Source organism: Crassostrea angulata, chromosome 4, assembly GCF_025612915.1.
Source record: "Crassostrea angulata isolate pt1a10 chromosome 4, ASM2561291v2, whole genome shotgun sequence".
NCBI classification, from domain to species: Eukaryota; Metazoa; Mollusca; class Bivalvia; order Ostreida; family Ostreidae; genus Magallana; species Magallana angulata.
In genome coordinates this window covers 15,397,267-15,422,934 of record NC_069114.1, presented here as the reverse complement: position 1 = coordinate 15,422,934, position 25,668 = coordinate 15,397,267, and the positions used below count along the sequence as shown (strand labels likewise).

General features: G+C 31.2%; 1 protein-coding gene across 2 annotated transcripts in view; it reads right to left on the bottom strand.

Annotated features, from left to right (window-relative positions):
• Positions 1 to 25,272, bottom strand: part of LOC128180120 (uncharacterized) — a 44,593-nt gene extending 19,321 nt beyond the window's left edge. Inside the window, exons 1-5 of one of the 2 annotated variants that reach the window (XM_052847985.1) lie at positions 25,156 to 25,272; positions 15,318 to 15,451; positions 2,818 to 2,905; positions 2,344 to 2,448; positions 404 to 593 (exon numbers count right to left, since the gene is read on the bottom strand). In XM_052847985.1, the coding sequence (XP_052703945.1) occupies positions 404 to 593; positions 2,344 to 2,418 (265 nt within the window). In that variant the 5' untranslated portion in view covers positions 2,419 to 2,448; positions 2,818 to 2,905; positions 15,318 to 15,451; positions 25,156 to 25,272. The remainder of the gene's footprint in view (positions 1 to 403; positions 594 to 2,343; positions 2,449 to 2,817; positions 2,906 to 15,317; positions 15,452 to 25,155) is intronic. The other variant, XM_052847984.1, reaches the window with a different exon arrangement.
• Between the last annotated feature and the right edge of the window lie 396 nt (positions 25,273 to 25,668).

Sequence of the window (25,668 nt, the reverse complement as noted above, 5' to 3'; positions counted from 1 at the left end):
GGTCAAAGTATTTTTGTGATGATTATAATAATATCGTTTTCCAGCCGTGTTTAGCATCGGGACGCCCTAACATTGCTGCGAAGGACAATTGACACTGAAACAACTACTAGCGAGATGAAATATCTGCTTTTTAAAATCAAAACTTTTTCTGATGTTGTCGTGGAACCTGCATTCTCTAACAAATTCGTGTGAATTGGGCGCGGTCCGAGACGCCTGTCCTAGGCCCGACTCATTAAAAATATATATGCTGTACCTAAATGTTTATACAGGAAAGTTTTCCAAAATTATTGCATACAATCAAAATTTTACCAAAAAATATGCTTTGCTCACACTTAAACAAAAACTTGACAAATGCAAATTCAGAAGTGTGTATGAACTGTGAATTTGAGAATGAAATGCTAACCTTTCTGAACTCTCTCAACAGGTTCTCTGTAACAGAACTCCAAGAGCTGATCGATGCTTTCGTTTGGTATACACATGTAGCCGTTACTTTTGTTACATTTTAGAGCTGACGACCTTTCAGTCCATTCTGTTTGAATTCTGGGACAAAAAGCCGTTGTGTACACTGGAAACTTGTATCCTTCAAGCTTTCTCTGAAAGTTTAGAACGTCTATATATGTTACAAAATGTAGAACATGAAGAAAAACCTTAAGGAGAAGAGAACCAATAAATGTGGTTACATTGCAAACTGATGAGCTTTGAGTTTAGTATGTTCTTTTATTATAAACATTTCTAGTCTAAAATTAGGTATATTTGATATTGAAAGTGTTAATATTTAAATGCAGTCTGATTAGTTTATTTATCAGAATTTACAAGCAACCACTTATGATTGAATTCATTTATCAAACGATTAAAAGATCAATAATGATTGATTAGAACATCCTTGCGTAAAACGACTTCAGTTATATGCACCCCTGCGAATGTGTTCGGAATGTTTTCTTTATCGTTCTTTATCGTTGCTCAGTATGTAATAAATCCAGAGGTGCTCGAATGAAAGTTCACGAGACTTCACCGAGATTTGTTCAGTTCCTGTGAAATTTCGAGCTGAAGTATAAGTGTTCGGATAATATTCTCAAAATACTTACTCAGTAAGTACTGGTCGGTTTTTTTAAATATCATATCCTACTTTGATTTATATTAAAACGTGAAAAACGTTTAAGATGTAGTCTTATTTCACCATCTAGCAGTTATTTATATTAAACGATAATATTCAGAACAGAGTTATCGTTCGTGTTCAACCACGTGTAAAGTGGTTGAAAATATAAACATTGGGTTGCTTAATAAAATCTAAGCCATGTTTGATGCTTGTGTTGTGCAATACCATGTTTAAAAAAAAATGGGTGTCTGTTTTGCATAAAAACTCAGTATATCGAGCCATTTTCAAGGAACATTCTGCATAAAATAGTATAATCTGTTTCACTATTGATGTTATTACTAGGTCAGGCGCGGATCGAAAATTAATCCTCAGGAGGAATCTCTTTTATGCATGTTAGTTGTTGCAACAGCAGACAAAAACTGATTTTTTATTGTCACATTTATTTCTAGAACACCTTTTATTCAACAATTAATGAAGAAAAAGTTTAAAATCAATAAACCTCTTGATTTCATATTTTACTACAAGTACATGTACCTAGATTCTATGAAATAAACTATAAACACGAGGCACGATTTTTACTGCGAAACTGAAAAGGTCAAATAAAACACGTGGTCTAAAATCTAAATGACAATAACAATCGCAGGGGTGTTATGGCTGAACAAGTGAAACGCTTTTTACTTAATATAAACAAATACCTGAAAATAAAAAATAAATCAAAGCGTTACTTGAATTCTCCTTAAATCTGAAACTATATATATATATATAGAGAGAGAGAGAGAGAGAGAGAGAGAGAGAGAGAGAGAGAGAGAGAGAGCGAGAGAGAGAGAGAGAGTTCTAAGTGTTACGTTTTACAAAATTTATACTTCAATAATGTTTTGGCTATAAATTGCAATGGTTTGGCACTTTCGGGTGAAAGTTTGATTTAGTGTTAAAAGAATATAATTATACTGAAATGATTATCAAAATAACAATAAAATGATTTTCATTAATGGTCTTGTTGAAAAAAAAAATGCAATGGTTAACGATTGGTATTTTTGTGTGACTTAATAATAAGATTCAAGACGTTTATAAAATGATGTTACTGACAAAGAAATTGTTGACAATAGAAGGTAAAACATACCATTTATACATATTCATAAAATATAACTCTTCTATTTCATGTAAATCCTAAATAATCAATTCCTTAAATTTTTAATAGTAAACCATTGGGGGGTTTATTTTACGAAAAAAGAAAATAGTATACTTACACATTCGTTTTGAACGAGAAGAAAGGCTATGAAGGTCCCCAATACCACAAGACACACTTTGGTATGCAGACTCATTTCGACGCCGTAAAAGTTAATACGAGGACTCTGAAATAAGTTTTTACAATCTTTCAAATTTTCTTCTAGTATGATCTAAATATGTTTTCGACCTGAAAAAAGCATCTCTCTCTCTCTCTCTCTCTCTCTCTCTCTCTCTCTCTCTCTCTCTCTCTCTCTCTCTCTCTCTCTCTCTCTCTCTCTTACCATTTTTAGTTTTTTTAGTATCGCCTGTCCGGGCACAAGAAGGGTTACTTAGATATTAAACGGGTTTAATGATTCAAAATCTCAAAATAGATACCAGATCCTTGTCCTATAAATTACATTTATGTAGCAACAAAAGAAGCACCAACATTATTGATTTAAACCATTTTTTTAATTGACGAAAAAATCTGTCTTGATACGACCCGGCGTCCAGACCTACTCCACCTCCCAAATGCACTGACACAGTGAAATTAAGATGTGATGAGGTACACTTACATGCTCCGTACAGGACGTATGGGTTGTCCTGCAGTTTAAAAAAAGATATAAATAAAAAATGGACCGCCGGTGTACCAAGTCTGGTGACAGTGGTACTATTTTTTCAGTGGCCGGAGGCATATAAGCGAGGTCATGTCAAAACTTAAAACTAAAATCATAATAAATCATGGTTAAAAAACGATGATGAGAATATAAATTTAGAGTTTTACTATAAATTAGATGATTTACTAAATTTGCTAAAACCTGTATACAACCTGGTATGGTTTAATTAAATAGGATTAATGATTTTATAATTATATGATTTTACAATTATATATAACATAAAAATTATATGAAATTGATTATGATTAATTTTAATTGTAATTATAAAGTTAATGAAATAAGACATATGATTTTATAGTTATATGATTTTATAATTATATAATTTCCAAATCATATATTTTTAATATTAATGATTACATAGATTATAATAATTATATAGCATTATACTTATATATGAAATAAGTTATGATAAAAGGACATATCGCATGTTTCTAATGTATGGGAATTTTTACATTTTGTGGTTTCCTTGTGCATCTAATAATTATTTCTAACAGTTTGTTAACAGTATAGAAGCGGTAATTAGCCATAATATCAATTTGAATTATAGCCTCAATCGTTTATAACCTCGTTAATTAGATAGCGTGTCACGTGGTACAGTGACGTCACATGCGACCTTCTTCGAACAGCTGATTGTAAACAAATTGCAGGATTGGCATTATCTTCTTTTAATTTGACACTATATTCACCATGTACGTTGTTTTTTTTTTACATGCTGACTAAATTAAAAAAATCTTTTCTATTATATTCAGTAGTACATGTTTGAACCACCAGTACGGATAAAAAACGATGATATTGCCAAAGAAGCGACGATGAAGTCGGCAATCACGATCAACTCAATCGGTAAAAGGTGTTTATAATATTAAAATCTACAACAGTCTCCTTTTTTGGCGTTCCTAACGACTCAGAATGTTCATTAATGTAAAACTGTGGTGCACAAGAAGTTTGTTTCCTGGTCACAACTTTCTAAGGTTGTTTACTCCATATTACACTATATACATATATATTATAAAAGTAGACAAAAACGTTTTCCTTAATTATTGGTTTTTTTCTGTTAGATCCCATCTCCGTATTTTTTTTTATCCATTTACGTATAAATGTAGATCCACAAACGTATATTTGTCTATTTCTCGCGTAAACATTCAATACCAACAACTCGCTCCTTTGACAAAAAATATAACTCACAGAAATCTCTTGTACTTAAATTATGATTTCTGCAGAGGTGAGCTATGAATGAAGAAATCAGTTATACAAAACCGACACATACATGAACAAATAGTTTAACAATAACAATAAGAAAACAGCTAATGAAGCGAGGCGGTATCCAAAATGGCGTCCCTCTTAGCTTGTTATTTTTCTCCGATGAATTTGCGTTTTATACACAGGCCTCTGTGCATAAACTTCTATTTTTTTCATTTGAAGAATAATTACGATTATTCATGAAATTATAATTACAAAAACATACCATATAATTATTAATATATGTATTGGATGTTTATTCATAAATCCTCCGTCGACAGATAGACCTCCAATTGTCGCAAGATTCCATCATTCTTTCGTAAGGGAAACTTAAAAACAACAGTCCAAATCTCCATTTTCGGCGACTATAGAACCCGCAGGAGGCACAAAACACCATCTTGTCTCGTTATCGACAAAGGTGATAATTAGTTTATTTGTCGTTTAAATCCAATCCAATTACAAAGATGGCTAACAGCACCTTCTCGCTCGAGGTCGCATATGACGTCACACATCATGGCAGGTAGATCGAGAGAGAAAATATGCATATCTCAACATTTGAATTTCATCGCTTTCAAACTTACGAATTAGGCAGATTATTTTATAAAAACGATAATAAACTTCATTTTTGATGAGTATAGAATGATTTTATTTTTAAAATTCTGAAGATTGAAAAACATGCGATACGTCATTTAATATTAATTGTAAATGTTAGGGAAAATGCAAAATATTTTATAGGTGTTTATGTATGGTTATGTTAAAAATGAAATGATAAAGATAAGGACCAAGGGAGAGCCGCCAAAGATGAATTTCGTAATAGAGTGCTACAATATTAAAGTTATATTACCAAATTTATATTTTGAGGTCGTCATCAGGTGCTTCACCTCAGGCCCTATACCATGTATCTGTAGTTAGTACTAGCCGTAGCACGAATGTTATTTGGTGTATTTTTATTCCTAAGTATCTCGTTTTATTGTTTTGTAAAAACAACAGTCTATCGAATAATATTTGAGTAATTTTAATGTAGTATGACCCCCTTCCGCACTGGTTTTATCCCGACTGTTAAATTGAGTGTTTGTAGTAGTTCGAACACCTTCCAAAACATCTTGGGCTTTATGAAGAGTAAAGTATCCTAAACTGGAAGTTTACAGGAAATCAAAAATCTGATTTCGTAAAAAACAATGATTAGTAAAATAATTAACAGTTGTTAAATCAGTTCTTTCAAATCATGAATAAAAATGTGACTTCCAAGTTAAACGAGAGAGAGAGAGAGAGAGAGAGAGAGAGAGAGAGAGAGAGAGAGAGAGAGAGAGAGAGAGAGAGAGAGAGAGAGAGTATACACACATTAAGAATGATACATGTAAACATACTATATGGCATACCAAATCTTACATAAAAATTGTAACAAAGGTGTAATAAAATTTACACAATTTACACAATTAGTTGTTAACATGTTACCAGCTTGTTTCAACTGAGTTTTTTAGACTCTTCATTTAATATATTCAGTAAGTTAAAAACTACAGCAAATAACACGCGTTATATGTAAATAACAATAATTAAAATGGATAAGTCCCTACTAATCTGAAAATTTTGATTATAACTCATACGAAAACAATCAAGACTAAAATACTTACAAACCATCTAGTAAATAAAGACCTACATGTATCTTCATCCCTCTAACATTAACAATTATTGAATTTAATCATTAATGTAAGTAGCAATTAAAAAAAAGTTTACAACGTTCATTGATGGCTTTGTCTATTGTGGCTATTTGGTGTTTTTTTGTTCATGTAAAATATTTCTAAATCAATCAAAACTAATAAGACTAAATTGGGCGAACGATCTTATGGATTTGCTCGAACTGATCTCCGGCTTTAAAATAGTTGTACAATGTAGCAACCGTTGTAACACGATGAAGATAACAAAATTGTCTTCTGCTTGAAATACAAATCGACGAAAATAGTAAAACACATATTTAATAAGAGGATGCAAACTAAATAATACTATAAAAATTGGCAAAATTATATTAGTTTTTTTTTTCTAAAATAATGCCCCAAAAATTTCAGTGTAAAATTTACATCATTATAATGTAGTCAGAATTACCTGTTTTCTAATCGGTATATTTACCTTATCCTTAAATAACTACTAAGATTAGTTGTTAAATCAATATTTTTTTTCATTTTATAGATATATAGTGTGATTAAAGTAAATTTTATAAATTTCAAATATATTGAACTTTTTAACAAACGAACAACTCAAACTCTTATTAAACAACACCCTCAACTCACCTATTGTCTGGTTTGATGGATTCTAAACGGTACGAACAATCTTCTGTCATATTATTTATGATATCATTAAAGGAATGTCGAACTATTTTTATCCGTAACATTCTACTTATGTTAATGGTTTCTTAATAACTGATAGCATATAAATCTTTCCTTTTTAAATCTTATGACTTTTCTTTTTTTCAACTTAATAGCCAGTTTTTTTATTATTTGATTGACTGTACAGGAAGATAACAAAAATATTATTATAATCTTTAAATCACAAAAAAGAATACTGAGTACGTCAAATGAATTAAAAAAATGATATTCCATAGTTTATTATACAGGTATATCATATATTTTACATTTCATGATATTATCGAAGTATATAAGTGACCCCCACCCTTTGTCATAATTAAAATGAAATTGAAAAAAAAAAATGTAAAACTGATGTCAATGAAATTTTAAAATATCGTATGAAAATTGACAAGTACTGCAGATAACGACATGGTATTATTGCGGTACATCGATTTACCCAAAAGGACCCAAAAGAACCCAAAAGACACCCAAAAGGACCCAAAAGGAACACAAAAGGACCCAAAAGGTTTTACTGGGAACGATTTTATAAAGATTTTATATTTATTTCAATAAAAATGTTAAAATTAAGAACTTTTTCGTTGTTTACATTCCAAAAGGAACACAAAATGACCCAAAAGGAATTACTGGGAACGATTTTATAAAGATTTTATATTTATTTCAATAAAAATGTTAAGTACCAACTTTAATTTCTTGTACTACCTATAAAATTAGTTTATATATGTATTTCACGACAAAATTAATTCTGTAATAAAATTATATATCAGAAATAAGCCCTTGGCTTACATCAATTTTTATCAATACTCCCAGATAGTTTTTTTTTCAACCACATATTTATTTTTCTAGAAAAATTTTACTAAGTTGATTTTATTGAAAAAGATAACTGTTATAAGATCGAATTTTTTTTTCTTATTTTAATTTTTTTTTTTGTCGCTTGGCATTTTCAGAAAAACGAGTGGCCAGTATTTACATGTACACTTAACAAACAAGTGATTATCAGTCCGTGGTAAATCGCATTGTTGTTGAAAATAATGCACTTTGTCAAGCAAGAAATATTAAATTTCATTTAATGCACCTCTTTTTTAAGTAAGCAATATTGATATCTGCATCATGCATAAAAAATGAAGAGTAATTACAGTAGTTAGAATAATATTAACGCCACCTGCATCTATCATAAAAAGCGACTAAAATGAGAACTAGACACGATCTCGTTGCGAGCAACGAGGAGGTCTTCCGTCCGCTGAAGACGGAAGACCCTAATAATAAAACACTGTTTTTGTCTAAATCTTAATTAAAGAGTGTTTTTCAACTTGTACTACAGTCAAACACCCTTTTATGTTGAATTTTTTAGTTAGAAAATAAGATAAAAAGGAGAAAAAGAAATAGAGAGAAAGAACAAATCTTGGCTCCGGCGAGATTAGAACACACAGCCTTTGCAGGTGTCTCAAAACATGGCTGACGCGAAATAATTCCCGAATTTGTCTTTGAATTTAGGGAGTTTCCGCCCGGGATAGGAGCTGAGTTTTTGTATGAGATGAAAAACAACGTGTAAGATGTCTGACTATTCAGGTTTGGTAACAGTGCGAGGTCATTTGAAATATTGATGCGTGTTTGTGTCTGGAGGGGGGGGGGGTAAAAAGACCCGAGCTTGATTTTCGTCTTAAATAAATCGAAAATAGAATTTTGAGGTGTGGATCTCGGATTCGGTTAACAACAATTAGGGGAAGTCCTAAAACAATGACTGATGCATTTTACCCATGTATTTCAGTGTTGAGAATGTTTTTTCTTGTCGTTTTCTATTATGTTTGACTGTTTTATTTCAGCAGGATTGATAAAATCTTTATAAATGTAGAAATAACGAAATCAGTAACACGTAAATTTATTCGGTAAAAATTTGATGACAGTAATTTCCACAGTTGTAACATTCATTAGTAGTTTACACGCTATCGTAGATACAGACTAAACGGAAAACAAAAATATACATGCAACAGAAATATTGAATAGTTACGTGTATAAACTTCGGAGAGAGAGATAGAGAGAGAGAGAGAGAGAGATTTTCTAGTTTTTATAGTGTTTAGGGAATGAGTATATCAGCAAATGTCAATAAACACATTATATACATGCATGCGTGTATCTATATATGTAAATAAATACTAATCAGTCTTCCTTTTAAGGCCATGTAGAATACTTACTTAAACGTGGGTGCATTGCTAAATATTGTGTGTGTCATTGAGATGGCGGCATTTCTTTGATGCCGACAAAGCAACCCAGCATACTGCAGGGGTACTTCGGCGGCACGTCTTTGATGCCTGCAATGCGACGAGCGTTTGAATTTAGCGAACTGCTGACAGAAACAAGCTATCTATTTGTAATGAAAAAAAAGCTGCTATTATTCTTTTTTACAATAAATATCAAACGGAAAACATTAAAATCCATCATTTTAAAGATAAAATCGTTAAACAAACCTCAATTAAGAAACAAAAAACGTTCGACACTCGGGAACTGAACCCGGGTCGCCTGGGCACAAGTCCACCACTTAAGCGACTGAGCTACGCGGACTCTCGCTTCAAGACTTTGAAGCCTGAAATCTCGGGAATGCGTGGATCGATTTTAAAACGGATTTCATATTCTGAAGTTATTTATGGGTCTCTATTGAATAGTAACCAAAAAAATTTTCAAAACAAAAAACTAAAAAAATTACTTTTTTTGTTTCCTTCCGGTGACGACCGGAAGTGACGGCGGACGTTCGGATATGCGTAGTACATTGCGGCTGGACATTTTCTACCATCCCTGAAAATTTCAAAGTTCTATCTTAAATACTTTTGGAGAAAACTTGTGAACAAGCAAAAACATAAAATTTTTAATATCTCGGGACCGGAAGTGACGACCAAAAAAATCCCACGTACTTTTCTTACAAATTTTGTCAAAAACAAGATCTGAAAGTTTTATCAAAATCGGCTGAAGCGTTTTTGAGAAAACGTGGGAGAAAAAAAAAAAGAATAATAATAATAGAGGAAAAGAAACAAAGCAAAAACAATAAGGTCTTCCGTTTCCAACGGAAGACCTTAAAAATATAAAAGTAGTTATTTAACCCGACGAAATATTGCAATATATATTTTTTTACTTTCTTTGTTTTCAAATAAAGATAATTTAGGGAAAAAAGAGAAAATTTTATGAAAAAATAAACTTAATACGATATTTTATGTTGTAACTATTTTGAAATAAAGGTAGAAAGATTGAGAGTAAATACATAAGTAACGAATTAGTTATAATTGTAATTCTGGAATATAATTACAGTCACTATCATTTTTACTTTTATATTTTGATACAAATTTTGATATACTTTAATCTAGACCAAATCAATGAATTTTTGAGAAACCGTTTTTTTTTACTTATCTGAATTTACCATTAATGTACGAGCCCGGCTATCAGTAATTTTCATTTAAATATTGCCAGGAAGAATCAGCAATAATATGTTGGGTTTTTTTTTTCAAATTTTATAAATTTGAATCGTAGTGCATATGACTTTACTCTTACTATTTTGTTTGTCTTCAGCATAATATTTTAGAGAGGGTGTGGGTGGAGGGTAGGTTAAATCGATATACGCGGTTAAGAGGGGGTGGGGGTTAAAATCCATATACGACGTAATTAGGGGTGGGGTTGAAATCCATATACTCCGTTTAGAGGGGGGAAGGGGGTTGAAATCCATATACGCCGTAATTAGGGGGTTGGGGTTGAAATCTATATAAGCCGTAATTAGACATAGGTGAGGTGGTTTGAAGTCCATATACGCCAAATTAGACTTAACGGATTGAACTAAATAGATGTTGATAAAAAAAACATATACATTAATCTTTAAAAAATATTACAATATACGATAACCACATTTCCCTTGCACTTTGATTCGATTACAAATAATGGGTTTTCAACTAAGGAGCTGATTGGTCGGCGCTTTGATTCTACAACGCATTTTATCGATTATTTTATTCAACTGGTATATAAGTTAAACCGGACCAGGCATATGTTTTCAAAGTCCGCTCTGATCTGCGTCAGCTGGAGTTTACCCGGGTCAGCTCTGGGTCCGCCCTAGAGGACCCGAAGCAGACTCTAACAGACAGAGAAAACAGACCAAGAGTTTTAATGGAGCTTCTGTAAGGTAGTGTCTAATCCGCACTCACTTTTTATGAAATACACAGCCATTAAGGATAATGAAATTATAATTACAAAAACATACCATATAATTATTAATATATGTATTGGATGTTTATTCATAAATCCTCCGTCGACAGATAGACCTCCAATTGTCGCAAGATTCCATCATTCTTTCGTAAGGGAAACTTAAAAAACAACAGTCCAAATCTCCATTTTCGGCGACTATAGAACCCGCAGGAGGCACAAAACACCATCTTGTCTCGTTATCGACAAAGGTGATAATTAGTTTATTTGTCGTTTAAATCCAATCCAATTACAAAGATGGCTAACAGCACCTTCTCGCTCGAGGTCGCATATGACGTCACACATCATGGCAGGTAGATCGAGAGAGAAAATATGCATATCTCAACATTTGAATTTCATCGCTTTCAAACTTACGAATTAGGCAGATTATTTTATAAAAACGATAATAAACTTCATTTTTGATGAGTATAGAATGATTTTATTTTTAAAATTCTGAAGATTGAAAAACATGCGATACGTCATTTAATATTAATTGTAAATGTTAGGGAAAATGCAAAATATTTTATAGGTGTTTATGTATGGTTAAGTTAAAAATGAAATGATAAAGATAAGGACCAAGGGAGAGCCGCCAAAGATGAATTTCGTAATAGAGTGCTACAATATTAATGTTATATTACCAAATTTATATTTTGAGGTCGTCATCAGGTGCTTCACCTCAGGCCCTATACCATGTATCTGTAGTTAGTACTAGCCGTAGCACGAATGTTATTTGGTGTATTTTTATTCCTAAGTATCTCGTTTTATTGTTTTGTAAAAACAACAGTCTATCGAATAATATTTGAGTAATTTTAATGTAGTATGACCCCCTTCCGCACTGTTTTTATCCCAACTGTTAAATTGAGTGTTTGTAGTAGTTCGAACACCTTCCAAAACATCTTGGGCTTTATGAAGAGTAAAGTATCCTAAACTGGAAGTTTACAGGAAATCAAAAATCTGATTTCGTAAAAAACAATGATTAGTAAAATAATTAACAGTTGTTAAATCAGTTCTTTCAAATCATGAATAAAAATGTGACTTTCAAGTTAAACGAGAGAGAGAGAGAGAGAGAGAGAGAGAGAGAGAGAGAGAGAGAGAGAGAGAGAGAGAGAGAGAGTATACACACATTAAGAATGATACATGTAAACATACTATATGGCATACCAAATCTTACATAAAAATTGTAACAAAGGTGTAATAAAATTTACACAATTTACACAATTAGTTGTTAACATGTTACCAGCTTGTTTCAACTGAGTTTTTTAGACTCTTCATTTAATATATTCAGTAAGTTAAAAACTACAGCAAATAACACGCGTTATATGTAAATAACAATAATTAAAATGGATAAGTCCCTACTAATCTGAAAATTTTGATTATAACTCATACGAAAACAATCAAGACTAAAATACTTACAAACCATCTAGTAAATAAAGACCTACATGTATCTTCATCCCTCTAACATTAACAATTATTGAATTTAATCATTAATGTAAGTAGCAATTAAAAAAAAGTTTACAACGTTCATTGATGGCTTTGTCTATTGTGGCTATTTGGTGTTTTTTTGTTCATGTAAAATATTTCTAAATCAATCAAAACTAATAAGACTAAATTGGGCGAACGATCTTATGGATTTGCTCGAACTGATCTCCGGCTTTAAAATAGTTGTACAATGTAGCAACCGTTGTAACACGATGAAGATAACAAAATTGTCTTCTGCTTGAAATACAAATCGACGAAAATAGTAAAACACATATTTAATAAGAGGATGCAAACTAAATAATACTATAAAAATTGGCAAAATTATATTAGTTTTTTTTTCTAAAATAATGCCCCAAAAATTTCAGTGTAAAATTTACATCATTATAATGTAGTCAGAATTACCTGTTTTCTAATCGGTATATTTACCTTATCCTTAAATAACTACTAAGATTAGTTGTTAAATCAATATTTTTTTTCATTTTATAGATATATAGTGTGATTAAAGTAAATTTTATAAATTTCAAATATATTGAACTTTTTAACAAACGAACAACTCAAACTCTTATTAAACAACACCCTCAACTCGCCTATTGTCTGGTTTGATGGATTCTAAACGGTACGAACAATCTTCTGTCATATTATTTATGATATCATTAAAGGAATGTCGAACTATTTTTATCCGTAACATTCTACTTATGTTAATGGTTTCTTAATAACTGATAGCATATAAATCTTTCCTTTTTAAATCTTATGACTTTTCTTTTTTTCAACTTAATAGCCAGTTTTTTTATTGTTTGATTGACTGTACAGGAAGATAACAAAAATATTATTATAATCTTTAAATCACAAAAAAGAATACTGAGTACGTCAAATGAATTAAAAAAATGATATTCCATAGTTTATTATACAGGTATATCATATATTTTACATTTCATGATATTATCGAAGTATATAAGTGACCCCCACCCTTTGTCATAATTAAAATGAAATTGAAAAAAAAAATGTAAAACTGATGTCAATGAAATTTTAAAATATCGTATGAAAATTGACAAGTACTGCAGATAACGACATGGTATTATTGCGGTACATCGATTTACCCAAAAGGACCCAAAAGAACCCAAAAGACACCCAAAAGGACCCAAAAGGAAAACAAAAGGACCCAAAAGGAACACAAAAGGACCCAAAAGGTTTTACTGGGAACGATTTTATAAAGATTTTATATTTATTTCAATAAAAATGTTAAAATTAAGAACTTTTTCGTTGTTTACATTCCAAAAGGAACACAAAATGACCCAAAAGGAATTACTGGGAACGATTTTATAAAGATTTTATATTTATTTCAATAAAAATGTTAAGTACCAACTTTAATTTCTTGTACTACTTATAAAATTAATTTATATATGTATTTCACGACAAAATTAATTCTGTAATAAAATTATATATCAGAAATAAGCCCTTGGCTTACATCAATTTTTATCAATACTCCCAGATAGTTTTTTTTTTCAACCACATATTTATTTTTCTAGAAAAATTTTACTAAGTTGATTTTATTGAAAAAGATAACTGTTATAAGATCGAATTTTTTTTTCTTATTTTAATTTTTTTTTGTCGCTTGGCATTTTCAGAAAAACGAGTGGCCAGTATTTACATGTACACTTAACAAACAAGTGATTATCAGTCCGTGGTAAATCGCATTGTTGTTGAAAATAATGCACTTTGTCAAGCAAGAAATATTAAATTTCATTTAACGCACCTCTTTTTTAAGTAAGCAATATTGATATCTGCATCATGCATAAAAAATGAAGAGTAATTACAGTAGTTAGAATAATATTAACGCCACTTGCATCTATCATAAAAAGCGACTAAAATGAGAAAAATATAAAAGTAGTTATTTAACCCGACGAAATATTGCAATATATATTTTTTTACTTTCTTTGTTTTCAAATAAAGATAATTTAGGGAAAAAAGAGAAAATTTTATGAAAAAATAAACTTAATACGATATTTTATGTTGTAACTATTTTGAAATAAAGGTAGAAAGATTGAGAGTAAATACATAAGTAACGAATTAGTTATAATTGTAATTCTGGAATATAATTACAGTCACTATCATTTTTACTTTTATATTTTGATACAAATTTTGATATACTTTAATCTAGACCAAATCAATGAATTTTTGAGAAACCGTTTTTTTTTACTTATCTGAATTTACCATTAATGTACGAGCCCGGCTATCAGTAATTTTCATTTAAATATTGTCAGGAAGAATCAGCAATAATATGTTGGGTTTTTTTTTTTCAAATTTTATAAATTTGAATCGTAGTGCATATGACTTTACTCTTACTATTTTGTTTGTCTTCAGCATAATATTTTAGAGAGGGTGTGGGTGGAGGGTAGGTTAAATCGATATACGCGGTTAAGAGGGGGTGGGGGTTAAAATCCATATACGACGTAATTAGGGGTGGGGTTGAAATCCATATACTCCGTTTAGAGGGGGGAAGGGGGTTGAAATCCATATACGCCGTAATTAGGGGGTTGGGGTTGAAATCTATATAAGCCGTAATTAGACATAGGTGAGGTGGTTTGAAGTCCATATACGCCAAATTAGACTTAACGGATTGAACTAAATAGATGTTGATAAAAAAAACATATACATTAATCTTTAAAAAATATTACAATATACGATAACCACATTTCCCTTGCACTTTGATTCGATTACAAATAATGGGTTTTCAACTAAGGAGCTGATTGGTCGGCGCTTTGATTCTACAACGCATTTTATCGATTATTTTATTCAACTGGTATATAAGTTAAACCGGACCAGGCATATATTTTCAAAGTCCGCTCTGATCTGCGTCAGCTGGAGTTTACCCGGGTCAGCTCTGGGTCCGCCCTAGAGGACCCGAAGCAGACTCTAACAGACAGAGAAAACAGACCAAGAGTTTTAATGGAGCTTCTGTAAGGTAGTGTCTAATCCGCACTCACTTTTTATGAAATACACAGCCATTAAGGATAACCGTTTACCATGAATATAAATAAAAATTGTACTTACACGTTCGCTTAGTACGAGAATGTAGGATAGTAGGATGAGTTTCAAAAATCGCACTTAATATACACTTTGAAGTGTTTGCGAAGACTCTGAAATAATGCTGTACAAGGCGTCAAGGCAACAAAACTGTTCTCGACCTAAAAATATAAACATCTTTTTATAATGTTTTCATGTTTCATGTTTATCATGTTTTAAAAGTTTTTCTGGTCTTTTCTATAGAGGGTACTCCTGTTGGGGCACCAGAAGGGTATCTAAAAATTAATGATTGAATTAATACACGCATGACGAGTTCAATATTCTCGATCCAATAAAGAGTGAATGTACGTATAGGAAAAAGAATAAATTCCACAATTCAAAATTGATTTCAAACTAATTATGAGAGTCTATGGAAAACCACACCTGTAATTCACTATCCCAAAAGACTCCTGCATCTAGGGTAAATAAGAAGATATATATCCAAATATGGTGACTGTTTTACAATACAATACCAAGAATCCTCTGGTATAGAACACAGGACGAAGATGGTATTTTTATGCTCGGTTTTGATTACAGAGTCGCATATTTTGAAGAAAAAAAAATGTCCTTTAAAAATGACATTGTTGATGCATATATAGTCCACGACCTGGGAAATTTCACTCTTACGTAATTTCGTAAATAGGATCGTGTGATTATATATCTGTTTATTGGAAATGAATTCAAAATACGGAGTACAATAGTTTACATTTATTTCAGAATCAATTTTGAATGGTTACAGCCGTAAACAAATATGATCAAATAAAAATTGCCCTGTTATTCAATTTGTTTGACTTGTCTCTTCTATAGAAAATCTGTGAACAGCCCCAAATATTTAACCGTATACAATATTAATTTGACCCAAGTGTTACATTTGAAAATTAAACTTTGCGATACACAAAGTATTGTGATGTTAACAGACACCACTTGATACGTGATTAACATACCAAGGTAGACGAGCTTTAACCTTATCGTCGCTTAATAGGCCCACCGTGCCAAATAAGTAATATTATATTTCATTTCACGCAAGACTGTTTCTTGAATAATACATACACCATTCAAGTATAAGATAACTCTTAAATTGCAGTTGTTTTAATGATAACTATATGAAACAACAACGTTAACACCTGGTAAATATTAATTTGTATCAATTGTGATTTACTATGACAGGTATTGTTTTATACGAATTATCTAAAACAATAAGGCTATAAGTTTCTTAATTGTCAACGACTTTATATCTGACAATTACATTGAAGTTTCATCTGAAAATTCATAGATTTTCATGTTACATAAAAGTTTGGTATAAGTTATTCTCAAATTGTTTAAATCCCATCTAATAGTATACTTACTGTACAGAAAAGCATAAACTTAAATGTAACGATTCATACTACAATGTATTTATGAATTCAACGTCATCACAAATTAGCAGGCAGCGGTCATATGATACCCCTATTCCTTGCGTAAAAGAAAAGCTAGTTATTTAAAAAAATAACTACAAATATGTGGATCTTTGACACGCTCCGATAGAGGGCGCCCTTGATATTTTGGTTCTAAAAGGTTGACAACAGAGTCGCATGATTAAGAAGGAGCATATTTCTGGTAAACAAAAAAACAAACCATATTTTTGTTTATAATATTTATTAAATTCGTGAAACAGATGTTGTGATTATTGTCAAGACACAACAGAGAACGTTGAACATCTTATTTTTGAATGTGACAATGTCAAAGAAATATGGTCAAAACTGTGTACGACTTTGCATTTAGATATTATGTGGAAACATGTAATCATAGGCTTCTATTATGAAAATAACCTCAAGGTACAATTTTTGAATAATATTATATCTTATGTTGCTTATAGAATTTACAAATTTAAGATGTTATGTAGATTTGAAGAAAAAAAATGAAACCTCTCAAAGTCTAAACGAATATGTAAAGAATTACTTAATTAGAGATATGAATTACATTACAATGTACTTAAAATCATCGAAATATTCATCAAAACTTAAAACATTAATAAATATATTGTGATTACTGTTGTATACCCTAGACACTTAGGGTCTGCCTATGTGTATATGTGCTACACCCGGGGACCATGTGATGGACTGTATGTAGATGTGTATGTCCTCCGGGTTAGCCAGGGTATTACATGTACATTTACTTAATATATTTCTACCTTTTACTATGATAGCTTACTATGTACCAGTTTTTTTTATATTTGTGTACACAATTGTTGTGTGTGTGTGCACATGTATATTAGACGCAAATATTGTGAGTCAAAGTTATGCATATCTATAGATTATCGACGTACATATATCTCTAAATACATATTACATAAACAATTATATACCAAAATTAAAAACATTATTTCTATGTATAAATATTTATATATATAAACATGTATTAATATACATGTTTTAAGACAAATAGTTAGATACTTTAAAATGTCTTCTCAATGAAAACTTGTACATTATTTGTAGCATTAATATGAAAAATTAAGGAATTATACAAAATGTCTGTACACTAATAATTGAAATTTTTGAAGTTTTTGTATATTTGTTTACTCTTGTGAATAATGTTGATAATAAAAAAAAAAAAAAAAATTCGTGAAACAACCATGAGTATAGACAACCCAAGAAACCCAAAGAGATCTCTAATAGACAATCCAAGAAACTCATAGAGATCTCTAATAGACAACCCAAAAAACTCATAGAGATCTCTAATAGACAACCCAAGAAACTCAAAGAGATCTCTAATAGACAACCCAAGAAACCCAAAGAGATCTCTAATAGACAACCCAAGAAACCCATAGAGATCTCTAATAGACAACCCAAGAAACTCAGAGAGATCTCTAATAGACAACCCAAGAAACTCAGAGAGATCTCTAATAGACAACCCAAGAAACTCAGAGAGATCTCTAATAGACAACCCAAGAAACTCATAGAGATCTCTAATAGACAACCCAAGAAACCCATAGAGATCTCTAATAGACAACCCAAGAAACTCAAAGAGATCTCTAATAGACAACCCAAGAAACCCATAGAGATCTCTAATAGACAACCCAAGAAACCCAAAGAGATCTCTAAAAAAAACAATGAAAGAAACCCAAAGATATCTCTAATAAACACTACCCAAGAAACCCAAAGAGATCTCTAATTCCCCTGCAACCCTAATATATCACTACCAGGTGGATGATTACGATAATCTATGTAAATTGACGACAATGGCTCCATCACTTTTACACTATATCACCATCAACTAATTTGTTTTTCGTGCACAAAACTTACATATAATTAGAAGGAGTGGTTTATAATTAACGAATCGGTTATTATAAGTTTGATTTACTTAATTTAATTACAGTAATCGTACCAATCATTTCTTACGTTTATATCAAGGAAAAACATTTTGATATAATTGAATTAAAATCTGGTTAATGAACGCTTAAAAAATATCTGAATTTTCAAGAACTTTACGAACCCGGTTTTCAGTAATGAAAGACTCATCAATTATTTAGGTTTTTTTTTATTTCATTAATTAATGAAGTAAGTCTAACATACTTTGTTCTGCTATTTCATTTTGTTTTCAGCATAATATTTGGGGGTTGGAAATGTCTGACAGTATGATATCATAGGAACTTTATAAGATTTGAGATTTGTTTCAAATGAAATACTTGAAATAGCAATCCTTTCGTTTCTAAAATATTGTCTTTGTAAAACAAATTATGATTTTTTTTATCTGAAACAGAAAAGGTTTGGGTTTTTTTTTCCTTTTGGAGAAAAAAAATTTGATTGTGTATACATGTAAGTATTGTATATTACTTCACAGAGAGGAAAAAAACTTGTCATCAGCATATACTGCTTAGAAATATTATTCGTACGAACGTGTTATATATTTCAAGTTCATTAATAACTAATTTTCCTAAATTAAAATCTGAAAACTGAAAGATAGTTAGGCAATTGATAGTTAAAAATGAAGTAAGCATTTTTCTAATACAGACGTTTACGAATATCATGATCAAAGGTAGATAAATCTTGGATTTAATTTAGAAAATGTCGTAATCAATGCAGTTATATAGTTTTTTCTTTTATCCAATAATTTAATAAAAATTAATGATATTGTATTTAGCTCACAAAGTAAACCAATATTATTAATTTTTAACAAATTATAACCAAGAGAATTTTGCAGGTAACAACAAAAGATGAAACAAAACAAAAGCAAACTTCATCGAATTTATTCAAAAGATCTAGATCTGGTGGTAAAACATTACGAAATTAAAGAAAGAAACGGGTTTTCATTAATATTCTAGATTGACAGCGCCCGTTGCGGTGAGTTAACAATCAAACATTATTGAACTTGCCTTTGAAAACTATCTATCTATCTATCTATCTATCTATCTATCTATCAATCTATCATCTATCTATATATACATATAAAGCACAGAGAAATTAAACTTATTGGAGCTCCACCTCCGCCCCGGCCGGGGCTTGAACTCACGACTTCTGGAACCCATACTCCTATCAGTGAGCGGCCACCGCGCTAACCAATAGGCCATCTAGGCAGGACAAAAGTCTTGCTTTCAATGACGAAGGGAAACTAGCACGCTGGTCGCTCACTAAACGGGGGTTTGAGATACAGGTAAAATGCAGTTAAACGCCAATTGGAGAGGATTGGGACGATACACATTGCATTGATATATCCATTTAATAAGCACAAACATTGCAATAACTCTCAAATTGACATATACCTGCCCATAGTGAATGATAAAGATATACATTAAGCACAGAGAAATTTACCTTCTTGGAGTTTTACCTCCGCCCTGGCCGGGGCTTGAACTCACGACATCTGGAACCCATTCTCCTAGCAGTGACGAAACACTTATGTATATATCTAAGCAATCTGTATCCTCCCGATCCTCTCAAATTGTCGTTTAACTGCATTCCACCTGTACCTCAAACGACCATGTAGTGAGCGACCAGCCCGCTAGTTTCCCTTCGTCATCGAAAGCAAGACTTTGCCTTGCCTAGATAGCCCAGTGGTTAGCGCGGTTGCAGCTCACTGCTAGGATAATAGGTTCCAGAGGTTGTGAGTTCAAGCCCCGGCCGGGGCGGAGGTGTAGCTCCAAAAAGGTGAATTTCTCTATGCTTTATATATATTCTAATTCTATTCGTTCCAGACTCTGCAGATAAATAATAAACCTGTCTAAGCATAAGATGATATTTCATACCTTCCTTAGAATGGAATCATAAATAATAGAATAATCAATAAATTCCAATCTTTATTTTTAGAGGTATACTTTCAATTTTACGTTCAGAGGTGTTTTAAGGATTACATTTCCTACACCACCACCTCCCATACCCCCACCCCCGCCATGCCTCGTAACTTAAAAAGAATTAAAGATACGCAAAAAAGATAGTTTTACTTAGGAATCAATTTTGAATTGTTACAGCCGTTAACATATATGATTAAAGGAGATGTGTTCTGTTACTCAATCTGTTTTACTTGTTTATTATATTTATAAATCTGCAAGACTGACAATAATCTAATTTTTAAAACTATCTTATACCAATGGCCAAGTAATGCCAAATAATGGGATCTAACCCTAATTATTGTATTTGCATCTGATCAATTCAATGCATGTATTACGTGTACGTATAAACACTACACATTTTCGATTCAAAAGTAATGGGATATTTACAGACACCACTTGAAAATTTTTTTCCAGACCAATTTAGATGGGCCTTGCCGCTAAATAAGCACACCGTGCAAAATAAGAACATTAAATCCCAAGTTACGCAACATCGTTCTTTGTATGATACATACACCATTCTAATACCAGTATTGGATGACTGAACTTAAAACTTTTTTATTATGAGTATGTAAAGCAGCAACAATAATTGATTTTTTTAAAAATACTTTTACTGTTGTTTTTCAAAAGTATTTCAAAGCCAACTATCATTTCAATCATCGTTAAAAGATTACCCTTTTGTTAGAATATTTGTATTGACTTTTTTTTTTACAAAATTCTTGTTGTATGTAATCTTATGAAATTTTGGTATTTGTGTATATAATTTGATATGTAGCATCATTTCAGTTAGGCAAAATGTAAGCGAAAACCTGTATACGGTGACAAATCATTTCGTTTTTAAAAGTTATGCTGCAACCAAACACCAAAAGAATGTTGGTATGCTTAGTGGGTTTGATGATCCGTCTCAGCTACGACGGATTTTAATATACAAGACGTCATACCTGTTGCAGCTGATTGTGTTTTAAACTCTTCTTTTAATAAAATCAGATAGAATTACGTACAGCAAACTATACTTGTTTTCTGTTTATATGACTAATAATATATCTTTGCGTTCTCAGTGGTATAACAGTTTTAAAAAGACATGTTACCAGCTTGTTTTAACTGAGTTTTTCAGACTCTTCATTTGATATATTCGGTAAGTTAAAACTACAGCAAATAACACGCGTTTTGTGTAAATAACAATAAAATAGACTAGTCCCTACTATTCTAAAAAATTCGATTATAACTCATACGAAAACAAACAAGACTAAAATGCTTACAAACGATCTAGTAAATAACGACCTGTTTGCATCCCTTTAACAATAACAATGTAATGTTTATTTTTTGAATTTCCTTGTTAATATAAGTAACAATAATAAAAATGTTTACAACACTCATAGATGGCAGTGTCTATTGTGATTTTTTTGGTGTTGAATTTACGTAAAATATTTCTAAATCGATCAAAACTAAGACTAAATTGAGCGCACAATCCTATGGATTTGCTCAAATTGGTCTCTGGCTTTAAAATATTTGTACAATATAGTAACCGTTGTAACATTCAATGAATATGTAAGAAATTGACTGCGTCTTCCGTTTGAAATACAGATCGACAAAACTAGTAAAATACTTATTTAATAAGAGGGTGCAAACTAGATAAAACCATAAAAATTGGCAACATTAGATTCCCTTACATACAAAAAGTGATGTTTAGTTTAAATAATACCCTAAAAATTCCAGTGTAAAATTTAAATCATAATTATGTAGTCAGAATTCCCTGTTTTCTAATATGTCTATTTACCTTATCCTTTAGTAACTTCTAGATTAGTTTTTAAATCAATATTTTTTTTTATTTTATAGATATTCAGTGTTATTAAACTAAACTTTATGAATTTCAAAGAGATATTATCTTGAACTTTTCAACAAACAAGCAACTCAAACTCATACTTCACAACACCCCCAACTCGCCTATTGTCTGGTTTGATGGATTCCAAAAGCTAGGAAACAATCTTCTGTCATAGTATTTATGATATCATAAAAGGAGTATCGAACTATTTTTATCCATAACATTCTACTTATGTTAATGATTTTCATTTAGAAATTTTCGCAGGCCTAAAGTTGATTATTATGACAAATTAAATAATACATTCCTTTCATTTTTATATCTTTGTATTTGCTACACTTTTATGAAATTTCTTTTTTTCTACTAAATAGCCAGGTTTGTTTTGATTGTTTTCTGAACTGTGCAGGTAGATAACAAAAATATCATTATCATCCTTAAATCATCAAAAAGAATACTGGGTACGTCAGATGAATACAAAAAACAATATTCAATAATGATTGTTTATTATAAAGGTATATCATATATTTTACATTTCATGATATTATCAAAGTATCTTAAGTGCCTGTATGGTGTCTATAAATATCACATTACTTTGTCAATCAAATTTTAAAATATCGTATAAAAATTGACAAGTACTGCAGATAACGACATATTAACATTGTAAGTCTTGTCGAAAATTTTCATTTATGTGTCACGTAAAACGTTTGCAATTTGCAAAGAAGTATACACAGGTACACATAACAAGTGTTTATCAGACCGTGGTAGTTCGCTTTGTTATAAAATAATGCACATTGTCAAGCAAGAAATATTAAATTTCATTTCACGCACCTCTTTTTAGTAAGCAATATTGATATTTGCATCATGCATATAAAATAAAAGAGTAATTACAGTAATTATAATAATACAAACGCCCTTTGCATCTGTCTTAAAAAGCGACTAAAATAAAGAAAAATAACATAGTAGTTAACCCGACGAAATATTACAATCTTTTTTTTACTTCCTTTGTTTCCAAATAAAGATAATTTAAGGGAAAAAAGAGAAAACTTTATAACAAAATAAACTTAATACAATATTATATGTTGTAACTTGTTTTCTAAATGTGAGTTAACTTTTATTTGGGATAACTTTATTTCGGAATTAAACAGCAATAAACTGTATCATAACAACTAATTTTTGTAACAATTTCAATGTGTATTTTAAGTACATTTTCATGAAACCAATAACAACATAGCAAGAACAAAGTTGGCCAACAGTAAGTTTCCGGGGATAAGCTTCCTCATGAGGCCCCATATTTTAATGATTAACAAAAAATGCTAAATTACGATGTCACAAAACTATAATGTTAGCGGCATGAAGAATTAAATTTCTATCTACAAATATGCTTACATAAAATGATATTTTTGTGCCATACATTTGAAACCAGACTCTACCCATATTTGACTTCGGGTTCCTTCAACATCTGATTTTTAAAGATTTGCGCCTGCTATTTCTTAATCGAAGAAATGCCTCTTTTAATAAACACAAAAATGGATTTTAAAAAGTAGTTCAATTCGTGAAATTGTCCATATGCATGCAGCCGCTATTCCTCCCCGGACCCCAAAAATCAAAAAGATTTCTAGTACCCCATTCAAGATAGATATGTTACCAACAGATAGATGATTTTCGGTAATCAATGGAAATTGTAAAAAACAGCTTCTTTCATTTTTACAATGTAAAATCTTTGACAAATATTTAAAAGTGTTTACTTGCAAGACAGTTAAATAAAGGTAAAAGGAAAGGTTAAAAGAAAGATTTAGAGCAAATATATAATTAACGAATCGGTTATAATTGTGAGCCTGAAAATTATTGATAGTCACTATCATTTTTACTTAAATTTATATTTTGATACAAATTTTAATCAAGACCAAATCAATAAATGTTTTAAGAAACCGCTTTTATTAGACTTATCTGAATTTACAATTAATGTACAAGCCCGACTATCAATAATATTCATCAAAAGATTGTCCGTAAGAATCAATAATAATATGTTGTTGTATTTCTTATTTTAATTTTATAACTTTAAATCGTAGTGCATATAACTTTATTTTTACTTTTTTGTTTGTCTTCCGCACAATTCTTTGTGAGGGTTTCGGGGGTTGAAATCCAAATACGCCGTTAAAGGGGGGGGGGGTGTAATCCATATACGCCGTAATTAGGGGGTTGGGTTGAAATCCATAGACACCGTAATTAGACATAGGAAGGGTGGTTTGAGGTCCATATACGCCTTAATACTTAACAGAATGAAAAAGCCAACTAAATAGATGTTAATAAAAAACATACATTAATCTTTAACAAATATTAAACGATAACCACATTAATATTTCCCTTGCACTTTGATTAGTTTACAAATAATGGGTTTTCAAATAGAGATCTGATTGGTTGGCGCTCTGATTCTACAACGCATTTCATCGATTATTTTATTTGACAGGTATATAAGTTAAACCGGACCCGGTATTTGTTTTCAAAGTCCGCTCTGGTCTGCGTCAGCCTGGAGCTTACCCGCGTCAGCTCTGGGTCCGCCCTAGAGGACCCGACGCAGACCCTAACGGACACAGAAAGCAGATCCAGGGTTTCTGTAAGGAAGTGTCTAATCCGCACTGACTTTTTGTGAAATACACAACTATTTAGGTGAACCGTTTACCATGAATAGAAATAAAAATTGTACTTACACGTTCGCTTAGTACGAGAATGAAGGATAGTAGGATGAGTTTCAAAAATCGCACTTAAAATACTCTTTGAAGTTTGTGCTGTACAAGGCGTCAAGGCAACAAAACTGTTCTCGACCTTAAAAAAAATATCTCAGTTTTAAACGCTTGTCTGGTCTATTCTATAGAGGGAAAGGGCACGCCTGTTGGGGCACCAAAAGGGTATCTAAAAATTAAAGATTAAATTAATACACCCATGACGAGGTCAATATTCTCGATCCAATAAAGAATACATGTACGTATGAGAAAGAATAAATTCCGCATATCAAAATTGATTCCAAACTAATTATGAGAGTCTATGGATAACCACACCTGTAATCCACTATCCCAAAAGATCCCTGCATCTAGCGTAAATAAGAAGAAATACATCCAAATATGGAGACTGTTTTACAATACAATACCAAGAATCCTCTAGTGTAGAACACAGGAAGAAGATGGTATTTTTATGCTCCGTTTTGATTACAGAGTCGCATATTT